Genomic DNA, 19,264 nt, shown 5'->3' with positions numbered 1-19,264 from the left:
ATGGCATGTGTGAGATGAGACAGAATTCCGGTGTGCTGATAAAAATCGACATTCCTGACGGCAGGTGAATGGTGATGGTATGTCTCACTCAGTCATAAGCAGACCCATAGGTGATGACGTTTACATTCCAACAGTCACTTACAATGCTCTGTGATTTGGTGTTCGTTATCATGTGTACCCGCAGTAACATAATGTCTGCACGTAGACAAGAAGTTGTCTGACAAATATGTAGCTGTCACGTATTGATATTGTTATTGATAAGTCCATGGATGCATGCTTTACGGTCCAGGGACGTCAGCAGAATATTGTAGGCTGTGCACTACATTCAGCGATGTATCGTAATAGCAACTAGGTTGACAGCTTGTTGACAAATGGTGGATGATTATTTTTGTAGTGCGGAATAGTTGCCACGCTCGAGGACTTTCACTAGATGTCAGTGTAGGCAACAACTTGTAAAAACGTTAGTGCAGTAAGTTTATTCCCAGTCGCTTCATAATAATAAAAAGTAAGTAAGTACATAAATAAATTATAATAATAATAGCAATCCTACCACAGCTACTGTTAATAATAATTATAGTTGTTCTTATTTAGTTGAGGGCGTATTTATCCTATTTACATTTACATTTAGTCATTTAGCAGACGCTCTTATCCAGAGCGACGTACAGTAAGTACAGGGACATTCCCCCGAGGCAAGTAGGGTGAAGTGCCATGCCCAAGGACACAACGTCATGTGGCATGGCCAGGAATCGAACCAGCGACCTCGATTAGCCCGATTCTCTAACCGCTCAGCCACCTGACTCCCTATTTAAAAACATGGACAGAAATGTTAGGTTAGCCTACTTTAAGAAGCCTAACAACTAAGAAAAACGTTATGCAGACATTAAATGTAAATACTTCTATCATTTTTCAGTCAATTTGTGTTTTTTTTTTTTTTTTTTTACTGCGAGGCTACAAAATAATTTAGTGATTAACTGTTTGTGACGACCCAGCTGACCCCATTTTACCTCATAATGGCCCCACGGTGACGAAATAATAGAACCTTGACCTTAGTCTGAACGATGACATTTATCTCCTCTCAAACCCAACCTCTAGCAACCACCTGCAAACACAACTGCACTGTCTCTTGGTTTGCACTTGTGTCCAGCGTCGGTGCAGTTTAGCGTCCAGCCAATATGGAAGAATTTCCCCCTAAATTTAGCAAGGTTCTGGTGACACCTGATCCACAGTACATCCCGGGGTAGGTAAAACATAGCCATACATTTACCATTTACCATACGAAATAAGCACATAATGCACGCATGGTTTAGACGTTCTCAAAAAATACATAACCTTATTCCCTCATGCTGTGTTGATAGTTCAAATGTGCCTACACTCTGCGCGCAATCAGTAAACAATTCAATGCTGGTGGATTATTCATTTGTTTACTATAACTTAAGTGGCAAAATGAAAACGGTATCTGAAGCAAAGCGAGCTCACAAAAACGCCGTGTTCAACAACAAGCAGTCAGTGCGGTGAGGTCGAAAGTATTTAGTGACAGTGATCACCAATGGCAACCGTTCCTGGGGAAAGAAACAATCATAAAGCCTTTGATGAAACATTGCGACAGTTCAACATCTTTGCGCCTTATGGCTTGATTCAGTAGCCTCTGTTACACGTCCAACTGAATCGTGTCTGGTTTACGTGTCCCTCAGGTATGCAGGTTACTGTCCCCAGCTTAAGTACAATTTGGGGAAGACCTATGGCCAGCTGACCGCCAAGCTGCTGACGTCTCCGGAGGTTGCGCGCTCGCGGCGCCTGGTCCTCCATTCGGGCCGCTTCCCGTCCACGGAGACAGACACGGGTCCACGCGACGAGATCTGGAGGACTCAAAATGGAGAACGCAGGAACCTGGAAAGGATGATTCCGGGATACACCGGTGCGATTAATCCCCACGCACGCACTCACGCACGTATATGTTTCAAGGTGAACACCGGTTTTGAAGTGTGTTTTTGTGGTATTTTTTTAAAATACAGGCTTTGTACCAAAAAGCCAGAACTATTTCTCACGTACGTACGCGGAGACGTGTAGAGAGGCACTGACAGAGTTCGACAGAGACCAGCATAGGAGGGCTCGTCTGCAGTCAGCCAAGCCCCTTCTTGTCAACAAAACTTCTACCTCTGGGTACAATGTAAGCCCACACACACACAAATACACGCACACACACAAAGATCATGGTTATCCCTGATTAATATTGCAAGGTGAAGATTCAATGTCGGCTGTGTGTAATGTATCCATCACGCACTCAACTGGGGCAGACGTGGTAGGCCAGGGGAGCACTACAATCAGAGCCACCTCCCTTTTACACCAATTACAGCCTTTGCTGGTTCACAATCATTATCCAAGCACAGGTGTACTGTAACAGGACCGTAATTACTGTCAGCAGCTTGGCTTTATTGAATCAAAACTGTCCTTGTCTTTGATCACCACAAACATACTATATACGTATGTGTGTGTGTGTGTGTTTGTGTGTGTATGTCAGAATCTAGAAACCCCTTTAACAGCCATCTCGAAGGAGGCAGCCCCCTACAGGGAAGACTGCTGGACACCCAAGGGGTCACCCTACTTCATGGATGACAGCAGCCCACACAAGTACTTCATCTCCGGTACAGAACATCATCCTCATTAGGCTGTACTGTCTACAACGTCCATACACAGTCACCCATTCTGCATGGGCCTCAGGGTGACTCAGTTGAAATAGCTCCTCTTATGTCCTGTGTGCAGGCTTCACAGGGTATGTGCCCAAGTCCCGCTTCCTGATTGGGTCAGGATACCCTATCACAACAAACAAGGCTCTCATCCAGTTTGGGAAGGAAATGAAGAGTGATGTCACGTCCGTGCGTTTGCGAGGGGAGGATCCCGGGAGCCTCCCGTCTCTGCCCACGGTGTACTCCTCCAAGCACGGCCTGCTGCCCTCCTACACCGGGCACGTTCCTGGTGGGTCCCTGCAGACACGACCACAAAACACTGACACTACCACGAAACACTCAGATTACCACAAAACACGGACATTACCACAAAACACTGAGATGACCACAAAACACTGACATGACCACAAAACACTGAGATGATCACAGATGGTTTCTGCACAGTACAGGGCTTCAGGACTTAACTGGACTCTGTGTTCTGAGAGTCAGGTGGCTGAGCGGTTAGGGAGTCGGGCTAGTAATCTGAAGGTTACCGGTTCGATTCCTGGCTCTGCCAAATGACGTTGTGTCCTTGGGCAAGGCACTTCACCCTACTTGCCTCGGGAGAATGTCCCTGTACTTACTGTAAGTCGCTCTGGATAAGAGCGTCTGCTAAATGACTAAATGTAAAATGAGATTAGCATCAGTTAAGTTTCTGTGTCAGTCTGGAAGGTAAAGCCCAATTTATACTTAGGTCGCAGACACTTTTGAAAAGGTCGCCGACAGAAATGACGTCTCGGTCGACACTTTTAACCGTCGCTTAGAAGTGTCGCCTACCAGGAGAAATTTCTACTGGCGCTGATGTCGTCACATAGTGAAAAATTAAAATAGTCAGTTTCTCCGATTGATCACCATGGCTACAAAGCGTTAACAATGTAACCATAGCAATGAATGTAACGGTAAAATGATTCTGTTTACGTCACACGAACCTTGAGCACAGGCGACTGTTTGCCGAAGTATAAATGCAGCAGCCTGAGCGACACTTTTTTTTTTTCGTCAGCGACCATTTCAAAGGTGTCCGCGACCGAAGTATAAATTAAGTTTAAGTGTGGTCCTTTTCTCCACAGGGTACAAGTTCAGGTATGGGCAAACCTTTGGACAGCTTACCCACAATGCACTGGGCATCAGGGGCTCATAGAGAAAGACGGAGGCCTGGTGATGGAGTCCACAGCCATAAAATGGATCAATAAAAGGATATACAGAGCATGAAAGTGTTAGTCCTACTCAGGAAATGTACAGGTCTTGTATTTTTTGAATGGTTCTCAAGCCAGTTAGATGCCACTGCATCGGGTCAAACTGTATTCAGCAAGTGAAGGGAAATGTGGGGTGAAATTGAACACACAACATGACTACAAATGAAACCGTTCTTTAAGTTAGTCTTTATTTGCAAATGTTGATTGTCACGGAGCACCTAGTATATTAGAAGGACCTCATTCAAAGGTTGTGGGTGTAGGATACTAAAGTGAGGGATGATTAACTCACAAACGTCACATTATTACAGATACTGTCAAACTAACTCTTTACCCTCAGACAACTGGAGAGACACACTTTGCTGGTTGTCTATTCTTTAGCTCAAAATCAACCTGCAAGAGTACATTTTCATGTACTTTTTGTGCAAAGTAGCTCCAATCGAAGCACTATTCATCCAACCATTTCACAAATCTAGATGTACATACAGTAACCTAAATATGTACAAAACATTTCTGTCATACAAAAACACCATTGGGGTAGGGAGATGACGAAGATATAACCACACAACACATGAGTAAAGTAGCACCTTATTTTACCAGCGTTTTATCTTCACATAGCACACGAAAAAAAGAACAAGAAAAAAAAAAAAGAACCATGCAACGTGTAATTGGATTTGTCTGGGTGTTTCTCTAAGGCAGCATCCTAACATAGGATCAACCACTGTGGTAGGCTTGTGCATGCCGTGTTTGGCATCAGGAAATACATCCTGCCTGTGTAGCTGTCATTCCCTGCGGACCAGGAGCAGACCTGGAGGTTTTTGGGTCTGGAGGGTGTCTGTGAATGCACAACAATCACAGACAATCAATCCATCAAACTTTAGTCATCTAGCAGTTTGATTGATTGATTATCTTTGGAGTGGTGTGTACTCATACGAAGACAAGAGGACACCGCATGCATCTCTGGACAAGGATCTGGGTTATTTCTGAAGGGCATAGGTCTCTCTCAGTTGTCTAAGGCAAGCCCATGACATCAGTATATTCTCAGCAGAATCTCACAGGATGATTTCAAGGTGCACGGGGAGTATCTTTCAGAAACAGAGTCCGAAGTCCCATCACATTATAGACTATGTTATAGAAACGTAAGCACTTCCAAATACAGGAATCATAGGGATGTGGTTAGTCCACAAGGTGTTAATGCGTACAGTACAAAAGATCTAGCAAACACCATCAGCCATGCTCAGAACACTAGTATCATCAGGTCTCACTCTCTTCCTGTTTGTTAAAAACAATAGGTGTTTCTTGTGATGACATCACAACATGCCATGCTGTGTTCTAGATTTTTGGTAAGAGTGTGTGGCTCTTTGTTTTGTTGGAAGGCTCGGTGTGATCCTAGTGACGCCGTGTCTATGTGAGAGGATGGCCCTGGAGGATGGTGTGAGGCCCTGGTCCTAGCCCTGGTCTTAGTCCTGGTTTTGTTCTTGGCCCTGGTGCTCTTTCCGGCCCTGGTCCTGGTCCAGGACGTTTCCCTGTCCAAACTGACTGGGCCAGCAGGCCCAGCTGAGACCTGTCCAGCTGCAGCCAGTGAGAAGGTCGCCTGCAACGCCAAAAGAACAGGTGAGCACATCGTCATGGGAACAGAACACCCACACCCAGGTGCTGCTCACAGTCTTACCTTCTAGCGGGAGTCCTGCTGGAGCTTGGAGACGCGCTCTGTGTCCTGGTGGAGGAGTCCACCCTCGATCCAAACAGCTTGGCCCACCTCAGCCCACCCTCAGGCAGACTCTCACCCGCAGGGTCAGCCCTGGCCCTGGAGGTCTCCCTCTCTCCCTCGCCCCTCCTTCGAAGCAGCTTCTCCTCTCCTCTCTTCCCCACTCCACCCTGCGCCGCAGAAGGGTTGTTCACGTTGTTCCGACTGCAGTCCTCCCCCCCCACCACCCCCTCCACGTGAGCAGGCTGTCTCTGCCACCACCCCGGGCTGGGGGCCAACCACAGGCCCCTGTCGGACTCATCCAGAGGCCTCTCTCTTCTCTCCTGCTGGTCGACCTCTCGCCTCCCCCCCTGGGACCAACCGTGGAGGGGCGGTCCGGGCCGAGGGGGGTCCTGTTCGTCCTGGCTGCCGTCTCTGGGTCCCTGGCCGGAGGCGGGGGCCACTTCCTGGATGTCGGCTCTCAGGAGAGGCCAGCTGGACAGGAGGAAGGTGGAGCATGGAGGAGGAGGGAGACACTGCCCCTCGCAGCACAGCTGTCCGCTCTGCTGGAGGCGGGGTTCCAGAAGGAGGTTGAGGTCGAAGGGCAGCATGGAGAGGGGTTGTACCAGGAGGAGAAGTTCCTGGAAGAGGGGCCGGCAGTGCCCCTGGGACATGGATAGGAAACCCCAGGGATGGTAGTGAGACATGACCAAGTCTGGGGAGAGGGGGGGGGGGGGGTGAGGAGGAACAAGGCAGGTAAGTTACTTTTCTCGTCAAGATTAATCATATTTGTGAGAATAACGGAATTGGATCGTGTACCTTTTTGGCTGTGGAGGTGACTCAGCCAGAATTCTAAGGACCTCAAGCTGAAAGTGACAAAAATGTGTCATCACCCATTCCAAAGTAAGTGTAGTTTCTTAAAGCTGCAGTAGGTGATTTTAAATAAATTACAACACATGAAACAATGTCTCAAATTCTTGTCTAAACTTCCACGCTTTCATTTTTTTTGGGGGGGGCAGGGTTTTTTTTAATTTATTTTTTATTGACCTATTGTACCTTTAAACCAGAAGTTGCACTTCTCAGATACATAGAAAAGAGCTTACTTGAGCAGGCCCATGATGAAGGCCCTGAGTCTCATGCAGTGGCTGGTGAGGAGGGGGCACTGTTGGACCTTGGTGACCAGGCTGTGGAGCACACGGGTGGATGGGCCTGAAACAGGAAGGGGGCGTTGGGTTACCACGAAAGGACTACAACTCCCATGTACACAGCCCTGTCAGCCAATCACAACTTGAGAACTACAGAACCACCGACAGCACAAGACACAAACGTCCACCTAAATCAACCTTGGTTACTGTAAGGCTTGCTGTGTCCGTGTCGACGATTTCTGTGAACGTTTGATTTCGCTTTGGGGAAGGATAAAGTATTTTTTAATGTATGATGAAACTGAAATGATCACCATAGCTACCTGCTTGTGTGAAAGCTTCCACCATGCTCCAGGAGTGGTTGGGGAGCTGGCCAATGATCAGGTCCAGTTTATGATCCCTAAGGCCATCCAGGAGAATGTTATGGATGGTGGGACACAGATGTTCCAGAACCAGACCTCCGATGGTGGAACTCCTGGAGCTGTTGCCTAGTCTCATCTGTTTGAGAGAAGAAGAAGAAGCCACGATGTTCCCATGACGACTCCAGAACCAGCATGTTACCACATCACAAACAGTAAACATCCCCAGTCATGAAAAAAATAAATATTATGATTTCACAATTCTCTATGATTATTCATTGATCGCTAAGCATCTTTATGTAATCTGAGTGATCAAAGAGTTACATTCCACCACTGCTTGGAGCCCGGAGCCTCTGTGAGTGACTCAAGTTGTCGTTCATTCAGAATCTACCTTTTCCTCAGGGTCTCGACTGGTGCCAAAATGAGCCATGATCAAATCCACTGCCAGGCTCACCGCTTTCAACAGACCTGGAATGACGAGAAGGAAATCAAAAGCAGGGGTGTCACCGGTTGGTTTTCTTCACGCTCACATCTATGACTAAATCCCCTGTGAGACAGATAAGAAAAAACAGCACTCGTAGTGTTCAAAGGGAGACTTAGGGGATATATGGGACTGATCTGACATGTGTTCATGATTAATTAGAACGTTATGTAAATGAGGAAAGGAGCTTTGAAATGCTGAGTTGTCCGTTGCGTGCAATGGAGAATTATATCTATCACTGTCTATGACTCTGAATACTGTCTGCCATCTCATGCTTCCCCACCAAGATGAAATGAACTATTTATATCTCTATATTTTTGTATCCATCACAGTGATTCGTAACGCTGAAAACAACATGTGTCATGTGTGCCGTAACACACATGAACAGCGAAGTAGTGTGTGTTTGTGTGTGTGTGTGTCCCTGCAACATGCCGATACACACTCTCACTGGAGCTCGGAGGCTCGCTCCCATAGGCTACGGAGCGGATGCCTCAGCCAATCCCGTGCAGGGAGAGATATAAATAGGTCATGTTTGAAGAGAAAGGGTTTTTGAAGGCACTGCTACAGCCAGCTCTATCTGCTCCCTCTCCCTCTCCCTCTCCCTCTCCCTCTCCCTCTCCCTCTCCCTCTCCCTCTCCCTCTCCCTCTCCCTCTCCCTCTCCCTCTCTCTCTCTCTCTCTCTCTCTCTCTCTCTCTCTCTCTCTCTCTCTCTCTCTCTCTCTCTCTCTCCACCAAGGCACAGCACAGGAATCTTAATGGCTGTTGTTGGGAAGACTAATTGCATCGTCTATCTTGGATCGTTTAGGATGGTTTTCAGCCAACAACACTCCATCTTCAGCTGCCCTACCTTCACACACCAACGGCAATAAAACAAACACCTCACCTCCCCCTCACCTCCCTCCTCACCTCACCTCCCTCCGCACCTCCCCCCTCACCTCACCCTCACCTCCCCCTTCACCTCCCCCCTCACCTCCCCCCTCACCTCCCCCTCACCTCACCTCACCTCACGCCTCACCTCCCCCTCACCTCACCTCCCCCTCACCTCACCTCCCCCTCACCTCACCTCCCTCCTCACCTCACCTCCCTCCTCACCTCACCTCCCCCTCACCTCACCTCCCTCCGCACCTCCCCCTCACCTCCCCCCTCACCTCCCTCCTCACCTCACCTCCCCCTCACCTCACCTCACCTCCCTCCTCACCTCACCTCCCCCTCACCTCACCTCACCTCCCTCCGCACCTCCCCCTCACCTCCCCCCTCACCTCCCCCTTCACCTCACCTCCCCCCTCACCTCCCTCCTCACCTCACCTCCCCCTCACCTCCCCCTCACCTCCCCCTCACCTCACCTCCCCCCTTACCTCCCCCCTCACCTCACCTCCCCCCTCACCTCACCTCCCCCTCACCTCCCCTTCACCTCCCCCTCACCTCACCTCCCCCCTTACCTCCCCCCTCACCTCACCTCCCCCCTCACCTCCCTCCTCACCTCACCTCCCCCTCACCTCCCCCTCACCTCCCCCCTCACCTCCCCCTCACCTCTCCTCTGCAGATGACTGATGGACAGGGATTCGTACGAGGTCTCCGGCGACAGGCTGAACTCCACGGGTGGACGGTCGCTCATGGTGAAGGAGTCTCCAGTCCGGCCTGTTTCCTGACCTCCAGGACAGGCCGGCTCCAGGCGAGGCAGCCCAGAGCCGGCCAGGGAGAGCAGGGAGCCGAGGGAGGCCAGAGGGGCCCTGGAGGGTGAGGCCGTGGCCAGGCTGTGGAAAGAGGAAGTTGGGTCTGTGGGAGCTGGAGGGGGAGCTTCTACAACGGCTGGGGGGCGAGAGGAGGACACGGGCGGACCTGTGTGAGTCTGGACGGGAGAGAGGTGGACGAGGTTGTAGCAGATCTGAGCATTGCCTGGGCTGGGCTGGGTTTGCAGAGGGATGTTAAAGATCTTGTCTGGGCTGGGCTGGGGTACGACAGGGACGTTCAGGATCCTGCCTGGGCTGGGCTGGGTCAGGTTTAGGAGGGTGTTGGACGACTGGATGTTACTACGATAAGGGCGGGCTGGGATAGAGCCCGTGTGAGTTTGGGCTGTTTGAGTGTAACAGGCGCTGGAGTGGGTCACACCTGAGCTGGGGCTGCTGTGCTGTCTGTTTGGACTAGTGTGGGTCTGGCCCAGGCCTGTGCGGCCGGGAGCCCAGCTGGTTCTGGAGAGGAGACGATCTGGGCTGGGCGTGCAGGTGGAGCAGGTGTCAGAGCTGGACAGGGCCTCCAGGAGGATGGGGCCGAGGCTCCCCAGGGGAGAGGGCCTCAGGTGGGTCAGCAGGCGGGTGCCCTTGCCCTTGGAGCCAGGCTGGGCGCCGGCGGGCTGGTCATCGCCAGGTTTGGCGTGCTTGTGGCTGATGTAGTGGTCCAGCAGGGAGCCCAGGGGCTGGAGCGTCCCTGGGGGGGTGAGCAGTACGAAGGGCTGGACGGGCAGAGAGGTGGGCCTCTGGGCCTTACTGTAGCGCACCACAGGGGAGTCCCTGGAACAGGCCCCTGAGCGGGGGGAGAAGGAGGGAGGGAGGGGAGTATAATCAAGAGTTTAGTTTCAGCCTGAGACAACAACAACCCTAGCTGGTGTGATAATCGGTTAACAAAATAAGTAAATGTTTTTCCAGCTTGTCCTACCCTCCAGCTGGGCTTCAGCCTCGCATTCTCCCTGGCCCAGTTCCAGCAGAACAGATGGGTGGGTGGTCACAGTGCTGCTTCCTTGGCTGGGGCTCCGGCTGGGAGGGAGAGCTGCTTGGCTGGGGCCCAGGGGAACTGCCTCCTGGATGGGGCACAGGTCCTTGGAGGCCTGGGAGTGGCTGGAGCACAGGCTCCAAGCGTGGATCATCTCGGCGAAGGAGGCCACGTGCCCCGCGTCCCAGCCTCCACACAGGGGTTGGTCGAAGTCGTTGCCGTTCGGGACCGGTGTGGACTTCCTTCTCTCCTTCTGTGGCTCCTTCTCCTGCTGGGCACGAGGAACACGAACCACCTGCGGTGAGTTCACAATCAGATCAGATACAGTTCTCATCTAGATAAAGAATGGGATTGTCTAATCATGCTCAACGGTAGAAAACCCCAAAGGAATCATGTTCTTAAAATTGAGAAGAATGAGTCGAAACCCACTGGAATCAGATCCCTCAGTGACTCAGGCCGGACTTGTCGCCCCCCCGGCGCCTGCGCTCCCTGGGTCTTGCTGAAGAGGAAGTACTCGTCCGGCCGTCCGGGGCTGGCTCTGTTGGGGGTCTCCCCTGGAGAGCAGCTGGCCCGGCTGGACCAGGCCGGGCTGGGGGAGGACTGGGAGGACAGGTCGCAGGTCACCAGCTTGTAGTATTTCTGGGTGGGCCCCGTGGACAGGCCGGCCTGGGTCTGGAGACGGGCGGAGAGGTCGGAGACCTCCAGGGAGGACAGGCCCTGGGACTGAGGGGCCCGGGGAGACTGGGGGCCCTGGTGGAACAGGTTACAGTTGGAGTCCAGCGCCTGTGGAGACCAGCCGGGGGCCGAGGGCACCGCGTCCTGGGGAGAGAAGCTGGTCTCGTCCCCCTGGCTGGGGCTGTAGTGAGACCCGGCGGGGAAGGGCTCCAGGTTGAGGACGATGGAGCCCTCTGCTGGTGTGGAGGCCCGTCGCGGCGTGGGGCTGCACAGGTGCTGCGAAGGGTCCGGGTTGTTGCTCCTCTTGTAGATGGTGCTGAAGTTGACGAGGACGCCGTCGGAGCTGTCGCAGGAGGAGTCGCTGGCGTCGTCCGGATGTCCGTCGGAGAAGGTTCCGGGGAAGCTGGATGTCTGGTCACAGCTGAGGCGGCAGGCTACGTCGTCGTACCGCAGCGTGTTGTCTTCGCCGCTCTCGTCTCCGCCCCGGACACAGCCCTGACCTTCGCATTCACAGTCCATCGACATGGCATCGGCTCCGCTGTCGTGCCGCGGCGGGCACGGCGCCCCCTCGTGGTCACACCCCGTACTAGGGGCGCTGTTCCGTCGGACACCGGACTGAGTCGGTTCTGAGGTGGGCCTTGCCGCGTTGCTCGAGGCCCAGTTGGAGTTCCCGTGGAGCACAAAGGAAGAGTCCTCCCGGTACCTGTGCAGGTTGTCTCCGTCGCTGTCTTCATCCTCCTCGTCCTCCTCGTCCACCTCCGCGCTGGGCAGGAAGGAGTTCCTCGACTTCCTCAGGCAGCCGGCGGAGGGCGGAGCCTCGTCTGGCGAGGAGGCGGAGTCGCAGCGGGCGCTGCTGCTGTCGCTGCCCTCGTCCTCCTCGCCGTCCTCGCCGCCGTCCTCCTGCAGGCTGCAGCAGGTGCTGGAGGTGTGCCGCAGGGTGCCGTGCGGGGCGCCCTCCCTTTGGTGGTAGTCCCGCTCGGGGAGAGAGGCGGCGCGGGTCAGGCCGGTGGGACACAGCCGGCGCTTGGAGGAGCCGCACAGAGCCTGGACAGGAAGCTGCCAGGGAGGGAGCTGCACCAGTGGGAAGTGACACGCTATCAGCGTCTCGCCTGATAGGCTGGAGGCCCTGTTCATTGTCTCGGTTCAGGAGGCGGAGCCAGGGGCCATAGAAACATCTGGAACGAATGGGTGAGAGAGCATACAGTGGGATATTGCAACATGAATAGAATAGAAAAGGGATGGTATAGAATAGAATAGAACAATTTGAGCATAATATAAACTAAAAAAACAATTACCCGAACAGAATCAAGATAGAATTATGATAAAAATGATTAAATTACATTTTAAATGAATCGAATAGTTTCACAGTGGATCCACACATTAAAAAGGACAATCAGAGAGCGTCCTCAGCCAGACAGCGTTATGTTTCCTCTCGTGTCACGCTAACCCCATTCCTGCAGTCAGACCTCTGCTGTTTCAGCCTCCAGCCCTCTGCAGGACCACAGCGCCATGATTCACTCACCCGTCCTCTTCCCCCTACAGCCCCCCCCCCTCCCCCCCCCCCCCCCCCAGCAGCCTGCCACAGCTAGTCAGACTCCAACTAGGCCAGCGAGACTGCAGAGATACAGGGCTAGGAACTGCACCCTATTATGCGTACTGAGGACGGTGGTTCATGCAGACCCTCTAAAACGTCAGTGCCAAAATACTTTTCCACCACATTTGACAGTCTAGTCGAGGGCCTCATCTGGCCGCCTTCCTGTTTACAGTCCTCCTGCTTCTCTGGTTGTCTGTGAGCACAGATTTGTTCCAGGAGATTTGGAGAGGACGGGCGATTTTTGCGCATCAACTCCACTCATCTCCTGGGGAGCTTGGTGGGTGTGTGTGTGTGTGTGTGTGTGTGTGTGTGTGTGCCTTCATGTTATTGGGGGATGGGGACAGGGCTTAAGGCTTAAGGATAATATTGTTATTGTTGCTCTAAGGCAGCCTGCCTCAGAGCAAGACTCCACCATGACTCGTTTCAGTATGTAAAACCACTTATAAATAAACCTCAACCCAGCACTGAGTATTTCCATGTTAAGGACACACTACCACAAGTACTGCAAGTTTATAAAAGCAAATGTTCAGTGCATTGTTTTGGTTGGATGGTTTGACTTGTGTTGGGGGAGTGGGTCAACCATCACCACACATACACACACAGTCACAGATACACAAACACACAGTTCACACCCCTCAAAACAGCTCCATCTGTCCATAATCTGTAAATAATCTCAATAGCATCTGCTGCAAGAGAGCAGGGAAAGGTTAGATAAATAACTGTAATCTATGTGAGAGGAACTGTCTGTATTTTCAAATCCAACTATCTCTTTACCATGGTAACAACATGCACCTGTCAAGGAACTGTAAAATCTGCTAAAGCACTTCCAACACCGATGCTATGAATTCCTTTGGTCACGTACAGTACCACAACCTGAATCACTGAAGATTGTCTGGCAGTTGGTCAGTATTTACCCTCAATATCCGAACACTCGAACACTTTCATGTCACACTTGGTTGACGCGGAATACTTGGAAAACAGCTCCTTATTTTCAACCAGGGCTCAACTCCTCCGAGCCGGTAGGCTGTTGAATAAGACAGCTGAGGTTTACACCAGGGGCCCACTTCCGTGGAAAGTGGGCCAGCATGACAGGGTGCCGCGCTGGATGACTAACCACTGCACTGCATACTTGATTTACCTCCTGCATCCATCGCAGTCCTGCTCTGCGCGCACACACACACACACACACAGCAACCAGGACCAGGAGAGGACCAAGGCCTGTCTCATGTGATCCCCTTAGCTACTGCCCTTCTCATGTCTGTCAGATCGATGAGTCTCTCTCAGATGAGACCCGCTGTTGTTGTACAGTGACTGCCGGCCTGCCCTGGAAACACAGTCGTAGCTGTACAAGAAACAGACAACTGGAATACAAAGTTAACCTTTAAGGGATGTTAAGGGAAGTTATTTGTTTTCGTGGATGTTTCTCTCTGTAATGAATAGGATAGCTAGACTGAAGATTGTCATTTTGTGTCCCAGACTCGCTAAGCCTGACGTTTTATTCGTAAGGAAACTTCTTGTTATGAAAGAAGGTCAGTTTGAGGTTGAGATCCAAAGAAAATTTGATATCATGAGAAGGCCTTTGCCAAAGACATAACGACATTTGGAGTTGCACAAGATATCTGTAATAGTAGCCTCACTATTCCCAAAAGATTAGAAAAGGATGCTGACCCGTGTGCGCGCATGCACGCAGACACACAATTGTGAAACGTTGAAAAATAACTGCAATTTCATAAGAACAATAATAGTCATACTCTGAAAACAGCAGACCAACAGAGACATTTGCGGGAAACCAAATACGCACAGCCCTTTTCTGAGGGTCCTGCAACCTACATAGTGGGTTGGTTGGTTGAATCTTAATACAAGTTTATCCAAGGTTAACAGTAGTGACACTGCATTTTATCTTCACCTCTCTTGCGCTTTTCTCCAAACGAAAAGGTAAATCTCTAATGATAAACATCAGGATGCCGAATAAAAAATGCATTAGCCTGCGGGGAGAGCTATCCTGCTGTTTGACGCCAAATAAATACAAACTACTCAGAGGTCACACTCTTTGACATTCGCAATTTAAAAGCTTATATTGGGTTCAATATGTTTGTAACGGAAATATCATACCTTCATCGGACGGTTCCTCTCCCCCGACGTTCCATGCGCCGCGCTTTAACAGCCCGGTTAAAACAGAAACCGGAGAACTCAGCGGTTAGAGCTGCGTCACGACGCTTCCACCCAATCAACGTTCTGAGCGCAAAGACTGTCGTTCGACCCTTTCACAACAACAAATCAACTAATCTCGAGACGGATAGAGTGCAAGAATTTGATATGGTTTGATGAAAAAACAACAACACTAAGGATACAAAAAATAAGAAATGTTTATTTAGGTAGTTCATCCTCAAAACAGTACATAGCCTACAATTAATTTGCGTCTGATCAAAACAAAATAAAACAATACAATTACACACGCAATGACAGTAATTATGAATAATTTGAAACTAGCGAAAAATCTAGCAATACAAATAATGATGTAAACGGATTAGTGCAAATCAAGTGTAAAATTATTGATAAACTAGACACATTTCCTGACAAATAATTCCACCCTGAGAACCGAACAGACACAACACACATCAGCGGAAGAAGCAAATTATTCGAGCTACAAATGATTGATAGTAAGTAATAAGATTACTAAACATCCCTTCAAAGCGGTTGTGTCCTTCCCAATTAGCAAATCCTAACATTACGATAGCATTCGTAAAAACCCATAATATAAATCAACAAATCAAATCATTGTGATGTTTAACAATTCCTTGACTGAAACGGTCACAGCTCATCGTTTTCACAGTTGCTAATACCTAAACATCCATTCAGCAGGATAAAACTGCTATCAAGCATTCATCTCAGATGTGTCTGGGCATCCTGCGTTAGAACACAGGCATAGAATCTCATGGCATCACCAGGAACCCAACTCTGTTTCAAGTGTTTCTCAACAGAACTGTTGGTCCAGGTGAGGAGGTGTCGTGTCCACCTCGTTGTTCCCCTCCCGGCCACTAGGGGCTCTGTGGCTCCTCGGGCTCCTCGGTGATGGTCCGGTACAGCTGAGGCTGGTTCTGGTACAGCGGGGAGTCTGTCTGGGTGAACAGCGCTGGCCGGCTCTTCTGAGGCCTCCGCAGCAGGAAGCGTCCGGAGGTCACCAGGTCACCGTAGCCCTTAGCGTGTGAGAAGGCGTAACCAGAGCGACGGGTGCTGATGCGTCGGGTGGGGATGCGGCGAGGGGGAGGAGCCGGCATCGCCTTGGCCTGCCTCACCTTGTACCTCACCTGGGGGTGGGGCGAGGGGTGAGGAGAGGGGGGGATGGGAGAGGAGGAGAGTAACACAAAAAAAACAGTTTGTTGTATAATATATTTTTCTTAATATATATTTTTCATTAATATCCACTTCCAATTTAATTCACGCCATGAATCCCTAAAGGAAATACCAGAAAGGCAAGTAAGGAATAAACTGGCGAAAAAAGATAAATTAAAAGGTTTTGGTTGGAGACAACAGCTTCAAGTGAATGCTCTTTCAGCAGAGCAGATAATCCGCTTTAACAGCAATTCCCACAAGGCCTGCAACAGACCCAAACACAAGCTGCGACCACGAGAGTGCCCGACAGAAATAGCAAAAACGGTGGCTAAGTGTTGATGGCGAGCCTGACTCCCAATCACACCCCTTCACTAAACACCTGCGGACACGGGGGGGGGGGGGCTGGGTGACCGCGTGGACGTCTGGGCTCTCACCTTCTCGTTGACGGTGGGCCACAGCTGGAGAAGCAGGAAGCGGTACGCCACGACAGGAAGGACACACAGGATGGAGGTGAGGAAGATGGTGAACCACACGTTGGGCTGGTTGAGGGAGTTCCTGGCCGTGCCTGGAGGACGAAGACACCACCAACTTACAGTTACACACTTAGACACCCGAGAAGGGCGAAGGGGGGGCGGGGGGGAGGAAGGGGGGGCGGGGGGAGGGAAGGGGGGGCGGGGGGAGAGAAGGGGGGGGGCAGGACTCACCGATGAAGGGGAAGGAGGACGTGAAGATGAGGAACATGCCGTTGCTGTACATGGTGAAGGTGACGGCAAAATACACAGACAGACTGCCCCACACGAAGAACTGGTTCCCAGCCGTCCAGTAGTGGATATCAAGACAGACCTTCAACACATTTACATTTAGTCATTTAGCAGACACTCTTATCCAGAGCCAGGGACATTCCCCCGAGGCAAATAGGGTGAAGTGCCTTGCCCAAGGACACAACTTAAATTTTCACAGCCGGGAATCGAACTGGCAACCTTCTGATTAATATCGCGATTCCCTAACCGCTCAGCCATCTGACTCCCCAACACACACACACACAGCTATCTTAGTCACTGGGGTAGTCTGTTTGTGTGTGCAGGGAGGGGACACACAGTTTGTGTTCTCTGTCTACACAATGTGTCCACCTCCGCACCCATCAGAAGCTCGGACCCAGGCGCCGTGGTCCCGGCCCCCCCCTCACCTGGAAGTTGACGGCCATGAGCAGGCAGGTCTGAGCCAGCAGGCGAAGGACTGGTAGTCCACGATGTCCTTGCCGTCGTCTCGGACCGTGTCGTACATGGCGGCGTAGGGGATGAAGAAGAGCACCATGGAGCTGTAGCAGCTGTGAGCCACGCAGCGGACGAAGGCCTTCTTGCTGAAGTACTGGTTGAGCTGGCCGGGGGAGTAGAGCTGGGGGTACTGCATACTCCAGCGGTCGTTCACATCCTGGAGAGGACAAAGAGAGAGAGAGAGAGACGGGTGAAAGGACGGACGGACCGAGGAGAGACAGACAGAGAGAGAGACAGACAGACAGACAGGCAGACAGGCAGACAGGCAGACAGACAGAGAGACAGAGAGACAGACAGACAGATAGACAGGCAGACAGGCAGACAGAGAGACAGCCAGACAGACAGACAGACAGTCAAACAGACGTTCCTGCAGGATCAGGGTTAGGTGTGTGTATGGTTACCTGGTCAAACAGGCTCAGTCCCAGGACAGGCAGGGCTGTGTACGCCAGGTTATACAGGGTGATGAACCATTCATCATATACGGTCTGCATTGGAAGACAAGATCGAAGAAGAGGGGGTGTTAACCCACAGGGACTCCCTTTTTTATTTGTCATCCTACAATACACACCAACTCCTATTTCCAAATCCATGTTAACCAGTCCTCCCTCCCCCCCTCCCTCCCTCCCTCCCTCCCTCCCTCCCTCCCTCCCTCCCTCCCTCCCTCCCTCCCTCCCTCCCTCCCTCCCTCCCTCCCTCCCTCCCCTCCCCTCAACTCCCCTCAACTCCCCTCCCCTCCCTCCCATGTCTCACCTGGGCCGAGAAGCCGCAGAAGAAGCCGTACCAGAAGTGGACGAAGGTGAAGGTGAAGTTCTTGTAGAAGAAGTAGCTGAGGAACTTGCACATGCGCAGGTAGGACCAGCGCCCGTGCACCAGCAGGAGGCGCTGCAGGTAGCGGAACTGGGCGAAAGGAGAAGTCGCTGGACAGCACCGCCTGCATGCCCTCCTGCCCGCTGATGCCCACGCCGATGTGGGCGGCTGGAAGGGAAACAGTGTGAGGGACTGTGTGTGTGTGTGTGGGTGTGTGTGTGTGTGTGCCTGCCCGCTGGTGACACGCGGAGCAGTTTCCCCCGGCTACCTTTGATCATGCTGACGTCGTTGGCCCCGTCTCCGATGGCGAGGGTGATGGCCTGCTTGTACTTCTTCACCAGCTCCACCACCTGGGCCTTCTGCAGAGGGGTCACCCGGCAGCAGATCACCGCCTGACACATGCAGGCTGTCCTCAGGAGCTCCATCTGCAGGCTCTTCTCCAGGGCATAGGCCTGAGCAGGGGAGGGGAGGGGAGGGGAGGGGAGGGGAGGAGGAGAGGAGAGGAGAGGAGGGGAGGAGAGGAGAGGAGAGAGAGGGGAGGGGAGGGGGGGGGAGGGGGGGGGGGGGGGGAGGGGAGGGGGAGGGGGGGGAGGGGAGGGAGAGGGAGGAGGAGGGGGGAGGGGGGGAGGGGAGGGAGGGGAGGGGAGAGGGAGAGGAGAGGGAGGGGAGGGAGGGGAGGGAGAGGGGAGGGGAGGGGAGGATAAGGAGAGGATGAGGAGAGGAGGGGGGGGGAGCGGAGGATAATAGAAAAGAAAGTAAAATCAAGGAAAGGAAGAGCAGATGAGAGATATAAAAGGGTGTTGATCCTTCTTCTCACATTGGTTTTCAAGATGAAACCAAATTCAGATCAAAACAGATGAAAACAACTCCTTCTGAGGGAGTCGACGGTGAGCACCCTCTCACCAGACTGTGTCCGTTGATCACCAGGCCGTAATCTCCATCCACCTTGTCGTCCTCCACCGTGGTCCTCTTCTGAACACCAAACAGCCCCCGCCCGTCCTGTGCTGATGCCGGGCTCCTCCGGCCCCTCTGGACAACATCCTCCTACGGGCGCTCCATGAGGGGCAGGGGTGTGTGACTGTGTGTGTGTGTCTCCGTGTGGTGTGTGTGTGTGTGTGTGTGTGGTGAGGACGTATCCACTCACTGCAGCTCCTGCTTGACTTCCTCGGCCGTGTTGGCCGCGACCACGAACACCTCCTTCATCTCCTCCCTCAGCATGTTGCAGGAGTACCCGATGTTCTCCGCCGTCTCTGCGCTCAAGACCAGGAAAGGTGACGCCACTTCCAACAGACA

The 19,264-nt window shown here is 52.0% G+C and overlaps 3 protein-coding genes across 3 annotated transcripts in view; 1 reads left to right on the top strand and 2 right to left on the bottom strand.

The window, feature by feature from the left end:
- The first annotated feature begins 1,087 nt into the window (after positions 1-1,087).
- On the top strand, positions 1,088-4,131 carry cimip2b (ciliary microtubule inner protein 2B). The gene is made up of 6 exons (XM_062484581.1): positions 1,088-1,237; positions 1,692-1,915; positions 2,013-2,167; positions 2,519-2,642; positions 2,761-2,973; positions 3,791-4,131. Exons 1-6 carry the CDS (start codon positions 1,173-1,175, stop codon positions 3,859-3,861), a joined length of 852 nt encoding a protein of 283 aa, XP_062340565.1. The 5' UTR covers positions 1,088-1,172; the 3' UTR covers positions 3,862-4,131.
- A 137-nt stretch (positions 4,132-4,268) lies between these two features.
- LOC134039057 (AP-4 complex accessory subunit RUSC2) lies at positions 4,269-14,763 on the bottom strand. Its single transcript, XM_062484808.1, has 10 exons — positions 14,670-14,763; positions 10,718-12,138; positions 10,235-10,583; positions 9,113-10,102; positions 7,493-7,569; positions 7,066-7,240; positions 6,704-6,809; positions 6,420-6,466; positions 5,586-6,315; positions 4,269-5,507 (listed from the first exon to the last, which is right to left on the bottom strand). The coding sequence occupies exons 2-10, from the start codon at positions 12,095-12,097 to the stop codon at positions 5,318-5,320; spliced, it is 4,044 nt and encodes a 1,347-aa protein (XP_062340792.1). The 5' UTR covers positions 12,098-12,138; positions 14,670-14,763; the 3' UTR covers positions 4,269-5,317.
- A 142-nt stretch (positions 14,764-14,905) lies between these two features.
- atp8b5b (ATPase phospholipid transporting 8B5b) overlaps positions 14,906-19,264 on the bottom strand; it is a 14,161-nt gene continuing 9,802 nt past the window's right edge. The window contains 11 exon segments of the mRNA XM_062484807.1: positions 14,906-15,865; positions 16,325-16,455; positions 16,595-16,733; positions 17,077-17,117; positions 17,120-17,321; positions 17,566-17,649; positions 17,915-18,070; positions 18,072-18,139; positions 18,240-18,423; positions 18,875-19,015; positions 19,133-19,226. Coding sequence (XP_062340791.1) covers positions 15,596-15,865; positions 16,325-16,455; positions 16,595-16,733; positions 17,077-17,117; positions 17,120-17,321; positions 17,566-17,649; positions 17,915-18,070; positions 18,072-18,139; positions 18,240-18,423; positions 18,875-19,015; positions 19,133-19,226 — 1,510 coding nt within the window. The 3' untranslated portion in view covers positions 14,906-15,595.

The sequence above is a fragment of the Osmerus eperlanus genome, chromosome 18 (assembly GCF_963692335.1).
Source record: "Osmerus eperlanus chromosome 18, fOsmEpe2.1, whole genome shotgun sequence".
Classification (NCBI taxonomy): domain Eukaryota; kingdom Metazoa; phylum Chordata; class Actinopteri; order Osmeriformes; family Osmeridae; genus Osmerus; species Osmerus eperlanus.
This window is presented reverse-complemented; position numbering and strand designations above follow the sequence as displayed.

Excerpts from the sequence above, each read along its gene's own strand:
- cimip2b (XM_062484581.1), top strand. The coding sequence starts at position 1,173 with ATGGAAGAATTTCCCCCTAAATTTAGCAAGGTTCTGGTGACACCTGAT. Across the intron at positions 1,916-2,012 it reads GATGATTCCGGGATACACCG|GCTTTGTACCAAAAAGCCAG; the intron begins GTGCGATTAATC and ends TTTAAAATACAG. Across the intron at positions 2,974-3,790 it reads CTACACCGGGCACGTTCCTG|GGTACAAGTTCAGGTATGGG; the intron begins GTGGGTCCCTGC and ends TTTTCTCCACAG.
- LOC134039057 (XM_062484808.1), bottom strand. The coding sequence starts at position 12,097 with ATGAACAGGGCCTCCAGCCTATCAGGCGAGACGCTGATAGCGTGTCAC. Across the intron at positions 7,570-9,112 it reads CAGTCATCTGCAGAGGAGAG|GTCTGTTGAAAGCGGTGAGC; the intron begins GTGAGGGGGAGG and ends TCGTCATTCCAG. Across the intron at positions 6,316-6,419 it reads TCACCTCCACAGCCAAAAAG|ACTTGGTCATGTCTCACTAC; the intron begins GTACACGATCCA and ends CCCTCTCCCCAG.